Source organism: Macaca thibetana, chromosome 8 (genome assembly GCF_024542745.1).
Source record: "Macaca thibetana thibetana isolate TM-01 chromosome 8, ASM2454274v1, whole genome shotgun sequence".
NCBI lineage: Eukaryota > Metazoa > Chordata > Mammalia > Primates > Cercopithecidae > Macaca > Macaca thibetana.
Genome location: NC_065585.1, coordinates 24,747,014 through 24,761,964, shown reverse-complemented (window position 1 = coordinate 24,761,964; position 14,951 = coordinate 24,747,014). Strand labels below are relative to the sequence as shown.

General features: G+C 40.0%; 1 protein-coding gene across 1 annotated transcript in view; it reads right to left on the bottom strand.

Moving 5' to 3' along the window:
- Nucleotides 1–9,197: 9,197 nt before the first annotated feature.
- MRPL13 (mitochondrial ribosomal protein L13) overlaps nucleotides 9,198–14,951 on the bottom strand; it is a 205,760-nt gene continuing 200,006 nt past the window's right edge. The window contains exon 8 of the mRNA XM_050801633.1: nucleotides 9,198–9,478. Coding sequence (XP_050657590.1) covers nucleotides 9,457–9,478 — 22 coding nt within the window. The 3' untranslated portion in view covers nucleotides 9,198–9,456. The remainder of the gene's footprint in view (nucleotides 9,479–14,951) is intronic.

Sequence of the window (14,951 nt, the reverse complement as noted above, 5' to 3'; positions counted from 1 at the left end):
GACGTGCCTATGTTAAACTATCCCTGCATCCCTGGGGTGAATTGATAGTGGTGTGTTATTTTTCTGATGTGCTGTTGGATTTGGTTAGCTAGTATTTTGTTGAAGATTTTTGCATCTGTGTTCATCAGGGATATTGGTCTGTAGTTTTTTTTGTTGTTATTGTTATGTCCTTTCCCAGTTTTGGTATTGGTGATACTATGTTCATAGAATAATTTAGGAATGATTCCCTCTTTCTCAATCTTTTGAAATAGTTTCAGTAGGATTGGTACCAATTCTTCTTTGAATGTCTGATAGAATTCATCTGTGAATCCTTCTGGCCCTAGGTTTTTTTCTGCTGACCTTACCTTCTTCTTATTATTATTGCTGATTCAATCTATCTGCTTGTTATTGGGCTGTTTGGGGTTTCTATTTCTTCCTGCTTAATCTAGGAGGCTTGTATGTTTCCAGGAATTTATCCATTTCCTCTAGGTTATCTAGTTTATGTGAATAGAAGTGTTCACAGGAGTCTCAAAATGAAACTCCGCAGCTTCATTTCTAATTGAGCTCATTGGAACCTTTTCTTTTCTTGGTTAATCTAGCTAATGGTCTATCAATTTTGTTTATATTTTCAAAGGATCAAGTTTTTCTTTCATTAATCTTTTGTATTTTTTGTTTCAGTTTCATTTAGTTCTGTTTTGATCTTCATTATTTATTTTCTTCTGCTAGCTTTGGGTTTGGTTTATTCTTGTTTCTCTAGTTACTTGAGGTGTGACATTGGGCTGTCAGTTTGTGATTTTTCAGAAAAATTTGCTGTATGCATTTAGCAATATAAATTTTCCTTTTAGCACTGCTTTTGTTGTATCTCAGGGGTTTTGATAAGTTGTGTCACTACTATCATTTATTTCAAAGCATTTTTAAATTTCCATCTCAATTTTACTGTTAACCCAAAAATCATTCAGGAGCAGATTGTTTAATTTCCATGTATTTGTAGTTTTAGGGTTTTCTTTTGAAGCTGATTTCTAGTTTTATTCCACTGTGGTCTCAGAAGATACTTAATGTGATTCTGAATTTTAAAAATTTATCGTGACTTGTTTTGTGGCCTATTATATGGTCTCTTGGAGAATGCTCCATGTGATAATGAGAAGAATATATATTCTGCAGTTCTTGGGTAGAATGTTCTGTAATGTAGAATGTTCTGTAAATACATGTTAGGTCCGTTTGTTCTAGAGTGTATTTAAGTCTTTTTTTTTTTTTTTTGAGACGGAGTTTCTCTTTTGTCACCCAGGCTAGATTGCAATGGTGCGATCTTGGCTCACTGCAACTTCCGCCTCCCAGGTTCATGCGTTTCTCCTGCCTCAGCCTCCCGAGTAGCTGGGATGACAGGCATCTGCCACCTTGCCCAGCTCATTTTTGTATTTTTAGCAGAGACGGGGTTTCACCATGTTGGCCAGGCTGGTCTTGAACTCCTGACTTCAGGTGATCCACCCGTCTTGGCCTCCCATAGTGCTGGGATTACAGGCATGAGCCACTGCGCATGGCTGTTCATTTTTGCTTGTTGACTTTGTGTCTTGATCTGTCTAGTGCTGTCTGTGAGTATTGAGGTTTCCCACTATTATTGTGTTGCTGTCTCACTTTTCACATCTAGTACTAATTGTTTTGTGAATCTGGGAGCTCCAGTGTAAGGTGCATATAAATATAGGATTATAGTATCTTCTTATTGGATTGATCCTTCTGTCATTGTAAAATGACCTTCTGTGTTTTTTTTTTTTTTTTTTAAGTTGTTGCTTTAAAGTCTGTTTTAGCTGATATAAGCATAGCGATTCCTGCTTGCTTTTGTTTTGTATTTGCATGGAATATCTTTTTCCACCCCTTTACCTTAGTTTAGATGAATCCTTACATGTTAGGTGAGTCTCTTGAATACAGCAGATATTTGGTTTGTGATTTTGTATCCATTCTGCCACTTTGTATCTTTAAGTGGAACAATTAGGGCATTTACATTCGATGTTAATATAGAGATATGAGGTACTGTTCCATTCATTTTATTCATTGTTACCTAGATACTTTTTATATTGTGTTATTGTTTTATAGACCCTGTGAGTTTTATGCTCTCAATTTTACTGTTAACCCAAAAATCATTCAGGAGCAGATTGTTTAATGTCTATGTATTTGCAGTTCTGGGGTTTTCTTTTGAAGCTGATTTCTAGTTTTATTCCACTGTGGTCTCAGAAGATACTTAGTGTGATTCTGATTTTTAAAAATCTATTGAGACTTGTTTTGTGGCCTATCATATGGTCTCTCTTGGAGAATGCTCCATGTGATAATGAGAAGAATGTATATTCTGCAGTTTTTGGGTAGAATGTTCTGTAAATACATGTTAGGTCTGTTTGTTCTAGAGTGAAGTTCTCTTTTTTTTTTAGATGGAGTTTCTCTCTTGTCACCCAGGCTAGAGTGCAATGGTGCAATTTTGGCTCACTGCAACTTCTGCCTCCCTGGTTGAAATGCTCCACTGCATTTTATTATATAATTCCCTAAGTATGTCTTTCATTTCCAGAAATTGATTGGGTTTTCTTTAGGATATCTATCTCTTTAGAAAATATTTTGTTCATATCCTCAATTGTTTTGAAAATTTCTGTTGTTTTTCACCTTTCTCTTATATCTCCTTGAATAGCTTAATTACCAATTTGAATTCTTTATCTGATATTTCAGTGGTTTCACCTTTGTTTAGATTCATTCCCGGAGGGCTAGTGTGATATTTTGGGGGTGTTATAGAACCCTGTTTTGTCATATTACCAGAATTACTTGTCTCATTCTTCCTCATTTGGGTAGATGATTTCTTCTCATTATTCTTGAATTTGTGTTTGATTTGACTATGTTTTTTGTTAATTTCTTTTTTCCTCCTCAAGGATGTGTCTTTAATGTTTGTAGTTTATTGCAGCCTAATTCAGTTCTTGGTGCTTTCACAGGTGAAGATTCTGTATAAGTTCCTCAGTTATAGAGTCTTTGTACGATGGCTTTCTCAGATGCTGGTTGCAGGTAGCAATGTGCTTGCTGTGTCACCAAGTTCACTGTATCCTATAGGGTTGGAATGGCAGAGGTCTCTTGAAACTTCTCATTCCCCTATGGTGTGCACTATTTATTTATTCCCCAGTATTTTATTTACTGGGTTGAATAGTTCAATAGTTGAATAGGCTTCAGGCCAATAGGGGAGGTGTTCATGGGTAAAAATTGGCTTTGGCTATAGCAGGTGGGTAAAGGTAATACCTAATGGTGGGCACAGGTCCTAGCCTTTACAGAGGTGGCTGGACAAACTCTCAGGAAGACACACTGAGGTCTTATCAGAGGGAAGGACAAGAGTCACCTCAGCTCCCCTGCCAGGCCAGCAGGAAAGCTATCCTCTTCTCAGACTAACTTCTGACTCAGTGTTCTGGATATTCAGATCAGACAGGCACCTTTTTTCATCTGCAGGAATACTGATGTTCCAAGGACAGAGAAATTGTGACTCTACCTCTCTTGCAAGCCTACACCTGGAGGGTGCTCCTCCTATGGGATGCAGTCACCCAAAGTGTTCCAGTAAGGCTGTCTATAGGTGCATCCCTGCTGAGGTCCCATGGGAAAAGCCCCAGCTGTGTCAGCAATGGTGGATAAGGGGGAAAATAAATCTCCAAGACCCTTCACAAGCACCAGAGCTGCCTACTTGTTGGGGTAGAGCTATACACTTTCCCTGCTGAGCTCAGCACTGTAATTGTGCCTCTGTGGAAAGAAACTTCCCACCAGTGGAAAGATCTGGGACTCAAGGCCTGCTGTCTGGGTTTTGTTTTTTTTTTTTTTTTTTTTTTTGTCCCCACAGGGTTTTCTCTTGATGTGTTGTATTTCCTCTTTCTCTAGGAGTAGGAATCCCCAAGAGCCAGAGACTAATGTGAATGCTATTGCTCCTCTGGGTCTTCCACACTCCATGCTGGTGCTGGGGAATGTTTGCAAGGGATCCAGAGATGTGATCTGTCCTCAAGTCTCCCAGCAGTGGGTACCACCACCAGCTCTGATGGGGGTGGCAGGGGAGTGATGCAGACTCTTAGATTCCTTGGTTACAGATAGACTCCATGTATTAGTGTTCTCAAATGCTGGTTGTAGCAGTAATGAACTGGTCACATGGACAGACTCAAGACCCCCTGGTTAGCCAGGGTGGTGCAGGCAATGGTGATAGCTGAGGTCATGCACAAGTTTTCTCTTTTCTGGGTACTGTGTTATTCCACCTGTAGATGCTGTAAAGAACTGTATCAGTTGGCTTCCAGCCAGGAGGTGACATTTTCAAAAGAGTATCAGCTGCAGTGGTAATGGTGGGATTTGTGCTTGCCTTATGTTACCCAGGGAAGGTACTCTGGTTTCTCAGGTAATGGGCAGGGTCATTAAGCTTCCAAAAATTTCGGTCCTTTGTGTTAAGCTACCAGGGAGGGTGAAGGGACAAAGCCAAGTGGGGGCTGAGTTATGGAGGTCTATGCTCTGACTCTGCATGACAAGCAAGCAGCAGCCCCTGTGGAAGTTGTGGGTTGGTTCTCTGGCTACTGGGGTAATGTTTCAGAGAGGAGCATAGCTGCCTCTGTTGCACAGAAGTTTGTGCAGGGAGTAAGGAGCACCCAACTTCCACACACTTGCAAGGCAGATCTCACACCTGCAGTTTTCTGCTAGCAGCAGTGAGCTAAGTTCCAGGCTGTCTACACTCAGAACTAAAAACTGCCCCAGGCCATTAAGCCTTCACTGCAGAAATAGCAACCATGGCTTTTGGGCCATACCCCTCCCAGTCCACCCACACAGCTTCTACATTTGTGGCTGCATCAAACTTCTCATTTGCTTCCCACCCCCACTCCCTCTGCCCTGACTGCTTCTGGCTAAGGGTGTTCCTCCTCACTAGAAGTTGTATCACAAAATTCATCTGTGAGCTTCTTTCAATCTGTGACCACTGCCTGAGTAGGCAGACCTCCATGAGGTCCCCTGTGAGGCAGAATAAAGAATGGCTTCCCTTGGTTTGCAGTGGAGACTAGGAATGCATGTAAAGTTCTTCCTGCTGCTGTTCCTACTTTTATATTGCCCCCCCTCCCTCGCTCCCTAAATCAGTTCTAGCATGGCATAGGGTTAACGCCTTCCCCTGTGGCCTGGATTTCTAGATTTCCCAGTGGGGGTGTATATCCTGGAGGCAGCCTTTCTCCTTCTCACACTCTAGGGACAAAGTTTTTCATCTGGCTTATGGTGCAGGCTGCATCCTGCCACATCTTTAAAAGAAACTGAGGATTTCAGTTTTCCTGTTAAGTTCCTGCATTGCTTTTTGGAAAAAAAGTTCACAGTGTGAGTATCTACACACTGTTTTGTCTTTCCAAGCAGGAGAGGCATGTTAATGCTGCCTCCAATCTGTGCCAAAAAAACCCAGCATATCATTAAATATCCATACTACATAAAGTGATCTACAGATTCAATGCAATCCCTATCAAAATTCCAATGTCATTCTTCACAGAAACAGAAAACGCAATCTTAAAATTTGAATGGGGCCACAAGATCCAAATAGCCAAGACAACATCAACCAAAAAGAACAAAGCTGGAGGTATCACACTGCTGGATTTCAAAATATATTACAAAGCTATAGTAATCAAAACAGCATGACATTGGCATAAAAATACATTGACCAATGAATAAAGAACTCAGAAATAACCCCACACACCTATGGTCAATTGATTTTCAAAAAGGGTGCCAGGTACAGACAATGGGGAAAATGACAGTCTCTTCAATAAGCTGTGTTGGAAAAAATGCATATCTTCATGCAGGAAAATAAAAATAAACCCTTATCTTCACCCCTTATACAAGAATCAACTCAGAATAAATATTTAAATGTTAAGACCTAAAACTATAAAACTTATAGGTGAAAACACAGGGAGAAACCTCCAGGACATTGGTCTGGGTAGTGATTTCTTGGATTGTTCCCCAAAGCACAGGCAATGAAAGCAAAAATAGACAAATCAGATTGCATTAAACTAAAAAGCTTATGCACAGCAAAGAAAATAGTTAACAGAGCAAAAAGGCAACCCACAGATTGGGAGAAAATACTTGTAAACCATACATTGTACAAGGGGATAAGATCCAAAATATATAAGCAACCAAGAAACAAGAAAACAAATAACTCCATCAAAAAATGGGCAAAAGACCTGAATAGTTGTTTCTCAAAAGAAGACATACAAATCATAGTTTTTTAAATGAAATGGGTAAAGGTGGCTATTATCTTGTTTTTCATGTCTTCAAACTCCCTATAAACAGAAATACAACCTTTTTTGTTGTTAATTATGCCCTCTTTACTGAAGTTGTGTGGCCCCAGATGAAATTGGATGACACAAAGTGTGCTCATGCTGCATCAGGTTTGTAGTTATCTTCAGCTCCCTGCAAGTGCTTGTCAGTTTTTAGTTCTCTGGAAAGCAGATGATTATTGGGATGTTAATATTAAGCCTTTGTTTGTCTTCAGTATTATCTGCTATGTTCATCAATGTGATTACTTTAGGCCCAGTGGCTGCTGCAGTATCACATTCTCTTATTGTAAAACTTTGCAATATGTAAGCCTTCTCCTTTCCTATCACTTGTAATAGGACACTTACTCATGTTTTACTGAGAAAGTACATAAATACAGCAGGATATTTCCCACAGGGCAATGGACTTGAGTAAAATGGGGTAAGAAAGATAAGGTATATTGTATATTCTTCCCAGGTCATTATGCTTAGTTGGATGGTGTCTTTCACATTTACTGATATTTTCCAATAGTGCAATGCATAGTCACCTGGTGAAAAATGGTTTATGAACAAATATGATTTTGGTTTTGGGGATTGATTCCTCATTTGTCTGTACTAATTTGCAAATCGAGGATACATATGGTAACAGAAAACATGTTAGCGTTCTTGTTCTTTCCAATGTTTGTAATAATTTGAGTTTCTTTTTTATATAAGAATTTGTATTATTTTTTAAAAGTTCTGTTCTTCTTCTATTCATTTTACTTTGATAGGAGCTGCTATTCTAGGGTACAGCTTATCTTCCTCCCTTGGACTACTGAGTCCCATACAGTGAGCTGTGATTTTTATTTGGCTACTTGAGGTTGTATTCTTTCAGGGTATGTATAGATAAGGCAGTTAAACTCTCAGACAATGGCAAATGGGTAGGCAGCGGGAGGTGTAATAGTTTCTGCTTCTAAACTGTTGCACTGTCTTGGCTCAAAGCCTCTCTGAAAAAAAAAATAAGTTTTAAAATAAACTTTTCTGCTTCAGTTTTCTCTGAATCCAAAATGGACTTATCTCCTAACAGCAAGCAGTAGGAGCAGTTCAGTCCACCAATACAGCCTCTGTTTAGGTCTACATGAATCAGCAGAATTGGGCAACCCTCCCTCTCACACACAGCAAGTGAGAGTGACATTTATGGTGATTATTCTCAATATTCTTATTGAATACTTCATATTATAATGATTTGGCTCAATATTCTTATAGACCATGTCTCTATCATCTTACTTGCTCAAACACTCAAGTTTTGTTAAAAATAAGGACCTTTCTTCAGTGGTCCTTCAGCCATCTGACAAATATGTGCCAGCACTGTTCCAGGTGCTTAGTAGACACTGGGCAAAAATTCCTATTAAAGCTGATGTATTGGGAACTGGAGACTTATTTCATATTGGCTCACTCCCCTAAGACTATTCCATCAAAAGTAAGAAGGGGAGATTCTTTTTGGTCCAACACCTTAAAATGTAACAGACTTCCTTCTGAATGGTAGTTGTTAACCTGTGCCAGGTTATACATGCTTTGTTAAAGAATTTGTAATACAGAAACATACTCACCTTTTCTCATCTAGCAGTGGCTAAGTCCATGGGCTTTCAAACCCAATTGACTGGATACAAATCCTGATATTTACCTTGGCCAAATTACTTAATTTATTGCTGCTTCACTGTGTCCCCTTTAAATGGGGAGGATAACAGTACCTCCATTACAGTATGTATTAAATAATTCATATAAAGTGGTTGTACCTGGCACATACTAAGTGCTTATGTCATATTTAATGCAGTTATTAAACATGTTTACATCATAATTCGCACAGTTATATCAGCACTTTTGACAACCAGTTTTACTTGTTTACAAATCTATCTATACTTCCTTCCCATCCTACGACAGACTCTTTGATGGGGCACAGAAGTATTGGGGGCGACTTGTATGATTTGTTTTCCCAGGACCTAGCACTGTGCCTGGCATATAGCAGTACTCAATATATGTTTGCTGAATGAATGGGAAAGTTGGTCTGAAATTCATTCCTTGATTGGCTAGGGAAAGAGAAGGAAAAAAATACCACCATAAAAATGCCCAAATGCAGTGGCTCAGTATCTTAATTTCTAGAGAGCATATTTTACAGCAATAGTCATCCTAGCACCCCAATCTAAGTGCCAGTACAGACATGAATGGAAGCCAACAGGATAGATATGGGAAAACAGTGTGGAGAGTCTACAAACACAATCACCGGCAGGAAAGAGGGATTTCTAACGAGCAGATGGGCATTATTTATTTTGGTGTCATGTGGGGCCAAGAGGCTATATGGGACACAGAAAAAGATAATAGTTTATAAATATTTCAGGGCAAACTTTACCCTATTAAGCTGCAAATATGAATTTAGATGGATGACAGGTTAGATTAAAAAAGCCACTGAAGGCCAGGCGCGGTGGCTCACGCCTGTAATCCCAGCACTGTGGGAGGCCGAGGTGGGCGGATCACGAGGTCAGGAGATCCAGACCATCCTGGCTAACACGGTGAAACCCCGTCTGTACTAAAACTACAAAAAAATCAGCTGGGCATGGTGGCAGGCACCTGTAGTCCCAGCTACTCGGGAGGCTGAGGCAGGAGAATGGCGTGAACCTGGGAGGCTGAGGCAGGAGAATGGCGTGAACCTGGGAGGCAGAGCTTGCAGTGAGCTGAGATCGCGCCACTGCACTCCAGCCTGGGCGACAGAGCGAGACTCTGTCTCGACAAAAACAACAACAACAACAAAACAAAACAAAACAAAAAAGCCACTGAAATGAAAAGTGAAGGTAGAGCTTGTTCACAAGGGACAAGAAAAGTGACCTGCACCTTGAGAAAATCTGCATGAAGAGGCATTTTTGGAATGTGTAACTGCAATTCTATACACAGGGTCTATTTTTTATCATTAAATGCAACACTGAATAGTCAACAAAGTAAGTGATTTTATTATTATCAACTATAACATTCAAATCAGATTACATAAAAATGGTTCCATAAAATAGTATATTTTAATGACAATTTCTTAATGAAGAGTATACCTTCCTGACCTTTCCCCAGTGATTTGGCACATAAAACAGGTGCTGAACTGTAGCAATTGTTCTACTCCATCCTGTAGGTTAGAGAAACTCATCAGAAGAAAGTTTCAATCATTTCACTGTTATTTTCTGCAATTCTTATTCTCTTATAGCCGATAATCTTCAGGTCTGAAAGATAAAATCAACATATTTCTTCATCAATCACTACTTCGTTTTCTCCTGACTGATGAAGATTATTTTTCCAATTTAAAATAAAAATAACTGTTCATCAAGAAATAGCTACAAACACTACATCTAAATTTTTGGTGACCAAAAAAAACCATTAACATCAAATCTTTATAAAGTAGAACAGTTAAGTGACAACTCCAAAGTCTTTTTGAAAGTATAAATACAAGCCACCTTGTGCCTATATAAGAATGTATTTAGTAATAACTTGAATTCAATGTCTCTGTTCCATTTTTAAACACTTTTATAAAGTTTTTATTGAAAAGATTACTGTAATCTTTAAGAGTTTAAAAATCAAACAAAGACACGGATTTATAGTACAAATGCAAATTTTGAATAAGTGATTTTTCCTATTTATATTATCATATGCTAAATTTAATTTTCATTATGATCCATATACAAAATAAGTATATAAACACCAGTCCTCTAATATTTATTTACAAACATAACTGATTTTCCTTATTTATGTGATTATAAGATTAATCACACCTGAGAGTTGCTTTCATTAGTAAATTTAAAAAAAATTTTCAGAAGTATTAAATTGTAACAATAGAGAAAATTAAAAATAGGAAACTATAAAATGCAAACAATTTGTCCTGTTATCTTTTCAAGAGTATATTTGTAGGTGTTGAGCTTCCATATGGAATTTTCTGAAGGAAGTTAGGAACGAACCAAACAGATATTTTGGCCAAGATGGCTGATTAGAAGCGTGGTCTGCAGCTCTCCCAGACGAATGAAAATGGCAAGTGAATTCAGCACCTTCAACTGAAATACCCAAGTTCTCACATTGGGACTGACTAGGCGGACAACTCGACTCATGGAGAAAGAACTAAGGAAATCAGGATGGAGTGATCGCCCACCTGGGAGTGGCATGGAGCCAAAGAAACCCCCACTCTCAGCCAAGGGAAGCAGTGAGTGATTGTGTGACCCCACCTGGGAAACCACATTTCTCCCACGGATCTTTGCAGCCTGTGGATCAGGAGATACCATCGTGAGCCCACACCAACAGGGCCTTGGGTCCAATACACAGAGCTGTGCAGAGTCTTGGCAGAGCAGTTGCTCAGGCTCACACAGAGACCCAGGAGTTTAACAGATTCCAGCCGCAGGAATCCCTGTTAAGGCAGGAGATCCATCTGTAAATTCCCCGAGGAAGGGGGCTGAATCCAGGGAGCCAAGCAGTCTTGTTCTGCGGGCCCCACTTCCACGGCACCTCACAAGTTAAGCCTCACTGGATTGGAAATCCAGCCAACCAGTGCAACAGGCTAGAGACTGCCTGAGATGGACAAGTTCCTGCGGGGAGGGGCAGCTGCCAGTTCTGTGGTTAGGTCAACTCAGCCATTCCAGCCTGCCAACTCGAAGGAGTTCACTGGACAAGGAAGAGTCCCCCACAATGCAACACAGCTGCTGTGCCAGATCATGGCCACACTGCTTCTTTAACTGGGACCCTAATCCATCCCTCCTCACTGGGTGGGGCCTCCCTGTAGGAATTTCAACAACTCTAGCCAGGGTCATATGAACAGAACTCTGATCTCTCCCTGGGATGGAGCCCTGGGGAGAGACGGCCCCTGTTTCTGCAGTTCATTTGACACAGTCATTCCAGCCTGCCAGTTCCAGGGAGTCCAGGCAGTCCAGACAAGGAGGAGTCCACCACAATGCAGCACAGCTGCTGTGCCAGACTGTGGCTAGACTTTTTCTTTAAGTGGGACCCTGCTCCATCCCTCCTCACCAGTTGGTGCCAGTGAGCACCAGCAACTCCAGGAATTTCAGCAACTCCAGCCAGGGTTATACAGACAGATCTCTCATGCCTCCCTGGGATGGAGCCCCTGGCAGGAGGGGTGGCCAACATCTACCCAGTTCAGCCTTTCCAGCCTGTTGTCTCTGGACAGTTCAAGCAGTCTGGATGGGGATGGGCTCCCCTACAACGCAACATACCTGCTCTACCAAAAAGCAGCCAGACTGCTTTAAGCAGGTCCCTGATCCTGTTCCTCCTGACTAGGTGAGACTTCCCAACAGGGGTCTCCAGACAACTCCTACAGGAGTGTCTGGGCCAGCAACAGGTCAGTACCCCTATAGGACGGAGCTCCCAAAGGAAGGAACAGGCTACCATCGTTGCTGTTTTGCAGGCTTAACTGGTGATACCTCCAAGTAAGGTAAAAACTGAAACAACTAGGGTCTGGAGAGATCCCCCAGCAAACTGCAACAGTCCTATGGAAAAGTGGTCTGACTGTTAACAGAAAAACAACAAACAAAGTAACAACAACAACATCAACAAAAAAAGACCCCACAAAAACCCCACTGAAAGGTAAGCCACCTCAAAAATCGAAGATAGATAAGCCCACAAAGATGAGAAAGAATCAATGCAAAAACCCTGAAAACTCTAAAAGCCAGAGTACTTTTTCTCCTCCAAATGACTGTAACACCTCCTCAGCAAAGGCACAAAACTGGGCTGAAGTTGAGATGGTTGAACTGACAGAAGTAGGCTTCAGAAGGTGAGTAATAATGAACTTCACTGAGCTAAAGGAGCGTGCTGTAACTCAATGCAAAGAAGTTAAGAATCATGATAAAACAATACAGGAGCCAACAGCCAGAATAGCCAGTTTAGAGAGGAGCATTACTGATCTGATGGAGCTGACAAATACAACATGAGAAATACATAATGCAATCACAAGTCTCAATGGCAGAATAGACCAAGTATCTTTCTGAAATAAGACAGGCAGACAATTTATACACACACACACACACACACACACACACACACACACACACAGACACACACACACAGAGACACACACACAGAATGAAAAGGAATGAACAAAACCTCCAAGAAATATGGGATTATGTAAAAACCTATGACTAACTGGGGTACCTGAAAAACGGAGAACAGAACCAAGTTGGAAAACATACTTCAAGATATCATCCAGGAGAACTTCCCCAACCTAGCAAGACAGGCCAAAAACTCAAAGTCAGGAAATCCAGAGAACCCCAGTAAGGTACTCCATGATAAGAGCAACTTCAAGACACACAATCTTCAGATTCTCCAAGGTCAAAATAGAAGAGAAAATGTTAAGGGCAGCGAGAGAGAAAGGCCAGGTCACCTACGAAGAGAAACCAGTCAGACTAACAGTGGACCTCTCAGTAGAAACCTTACCAGCCAGAAGAGAATGGAGGCCAATATTCAACATTCTTCAAGAAATTCCAACCCAAAATTTCGTATCTGGCCAAACTAAGCTTCCTAAGTGAAGAAGAAATAAGATCTTTTTCAGACAAACAAATGCTGAGGGAATTCGTCACCACCAAGCCTGCCTTACAAGAGCTCCTGAAGAAAGTACTAAATATGGAAAGGAACAACTACTACCAGCCACTACAAAAACACACTAAAGTACACAGACCAGTGATGCTATGAAGCAACCAAATAAACAAGTCTGCAAAATAACCAGCTAGCATCATGACAGGATCAAATTCACACACAACAATATTAACCTTAAATGTAAATAGGCTAAATGCCCCAATTTAAAGACACAGACTGGCAAACTGGATAAAGAGTTGAGACCCACTGGTATGCTGTCTTCAAGAGACCCATCTCACGAACAAAGACACACATAGGCTCGAAATAAAGGGATGGAGGAAAAATTTACCAAGCAAATGGAAAACAGAAAAAAGCAGGGGTTGCAATCCTAATTTCTTACAAAACAGACTTTAAACCAACCAAAATTTACAAAGACAGAAGGTAAAGGTTCAATTCAACAAGAGTTAACTATCCTAAATATATATGCACCTAATACAGGAGCATCCAGATTCACAAACAAGTTCTTAGAGACCTACAAAGAGACTTAGACTCCTACATGATCATTGTGGGAGACTTTAATGCCCCACTGACAATATTCGACAGATCACTGGGACAAAAAATTAACAAAGATATTCAGGACCTGAACTCAGCTCTGGATCAAACAGACCTGATAGATATCTACAGAACTCTGCACCCCAAAACAAAAGAACATACATTCTTCTTGTTGCCACATGGCATTTACTCTAAAACTGATCACAGTAAGGTAAAACACTTCTCAGCAAATGTAAAGAACTGAAATCATAACAGTTTCTTGGATCACAGCACAATCAAATTAGAACTCAAGGCTAAGAAATTCACTCAAAACCATACAACTACATGGAAACTGAACAATCTGCTCCTGAATGACTCCTGGGTCAATAATGAAATTAAGGCAGAAATCAAGTTCTCTGAAACTAATGAGAATGAAGAGACAACATACCAGAATCTCTGAGATGCAGCTAAAGCAGTGTTAAGAGGGAAATTTGTAGCACTAAATGCCCACATCAAAAAGCTACAAAGATCTCAAATTAATACAACCTGATATCACAACAAAAAGAACTAGAGTACCAAGAGCAAACATAGCTAGCAGAAGACAAGAAATAACCAAGATCAGAGCAGAACTGAAGGAGATAGTGACAAGAAAATCCTTCAAAAAAAAAAAATCAATGAATCCAGGAGCTGGTGTTTTGGAAAAATAATAATAATAATAATAAAATAGGCTGCTAGCTAGACTAATAAAGAAGAAGAGAGAGGAGAATCGACACAATCAGAAATGATAAGGGGGTATCACTACTGATCCCACAGAAATACAAACCATCATGCAAGAATACTACAAACACCTCTATACACATAAACTAGAAAATCTAGAAGAAATGGATAAATTCCTAGACACATAAACCCTCCAAAGACTGAACCAGGAAGAAATTAAATCCCTGAATAGACCCATAATTCTGAAATCAAATCAGTAATAGCTCACCAACCAAAAAAAAAACAAAAACCAAAAAACAAACAAACAAACAAACAAAAAACGATGACCAGACAGATTTAGAGCTGAATTTTATCAGAGGTATAAATAAGAGCTGGTACCATTTCTACAGAAACTATTCTAAAAAATTCAAAAGAAGGGACTCCTCCCTAACCTATTTTATGAGGCCAGCATAATCCTAATACCAAAATCTAGCAGAGGTACAACATAAAGAAAACTTCAGGCCAATATGCCTGAAGAACATCGATGCAAAAATCCTCAATAAAACACTGGCAAACTGAATCCAGCAGCACATCAAAAAGCTTATCCACCACAATCAAGTCAGCTTCACCCCCAGGATGCAAGGCTGGTTCAACATATGCAGATCAATAAATGTAATTCATCAACATAAAAAGAACTAAAGACATAACCACATGATCATCTCAATAGACAAAGAAAAAGCCTTTGATAAAATTCAACATCCTTTCATGTTAAAAACTCTCAATAAACAAGGTATTGAAGGAACATGCCTCAAAATAGTAAGAGCCATATGTGAGAAACCTACAGCCAACGCTATACTAAATGGTGAAAAGCTGGAAGCATTACCCTTGAAAGCCAGCAAATGA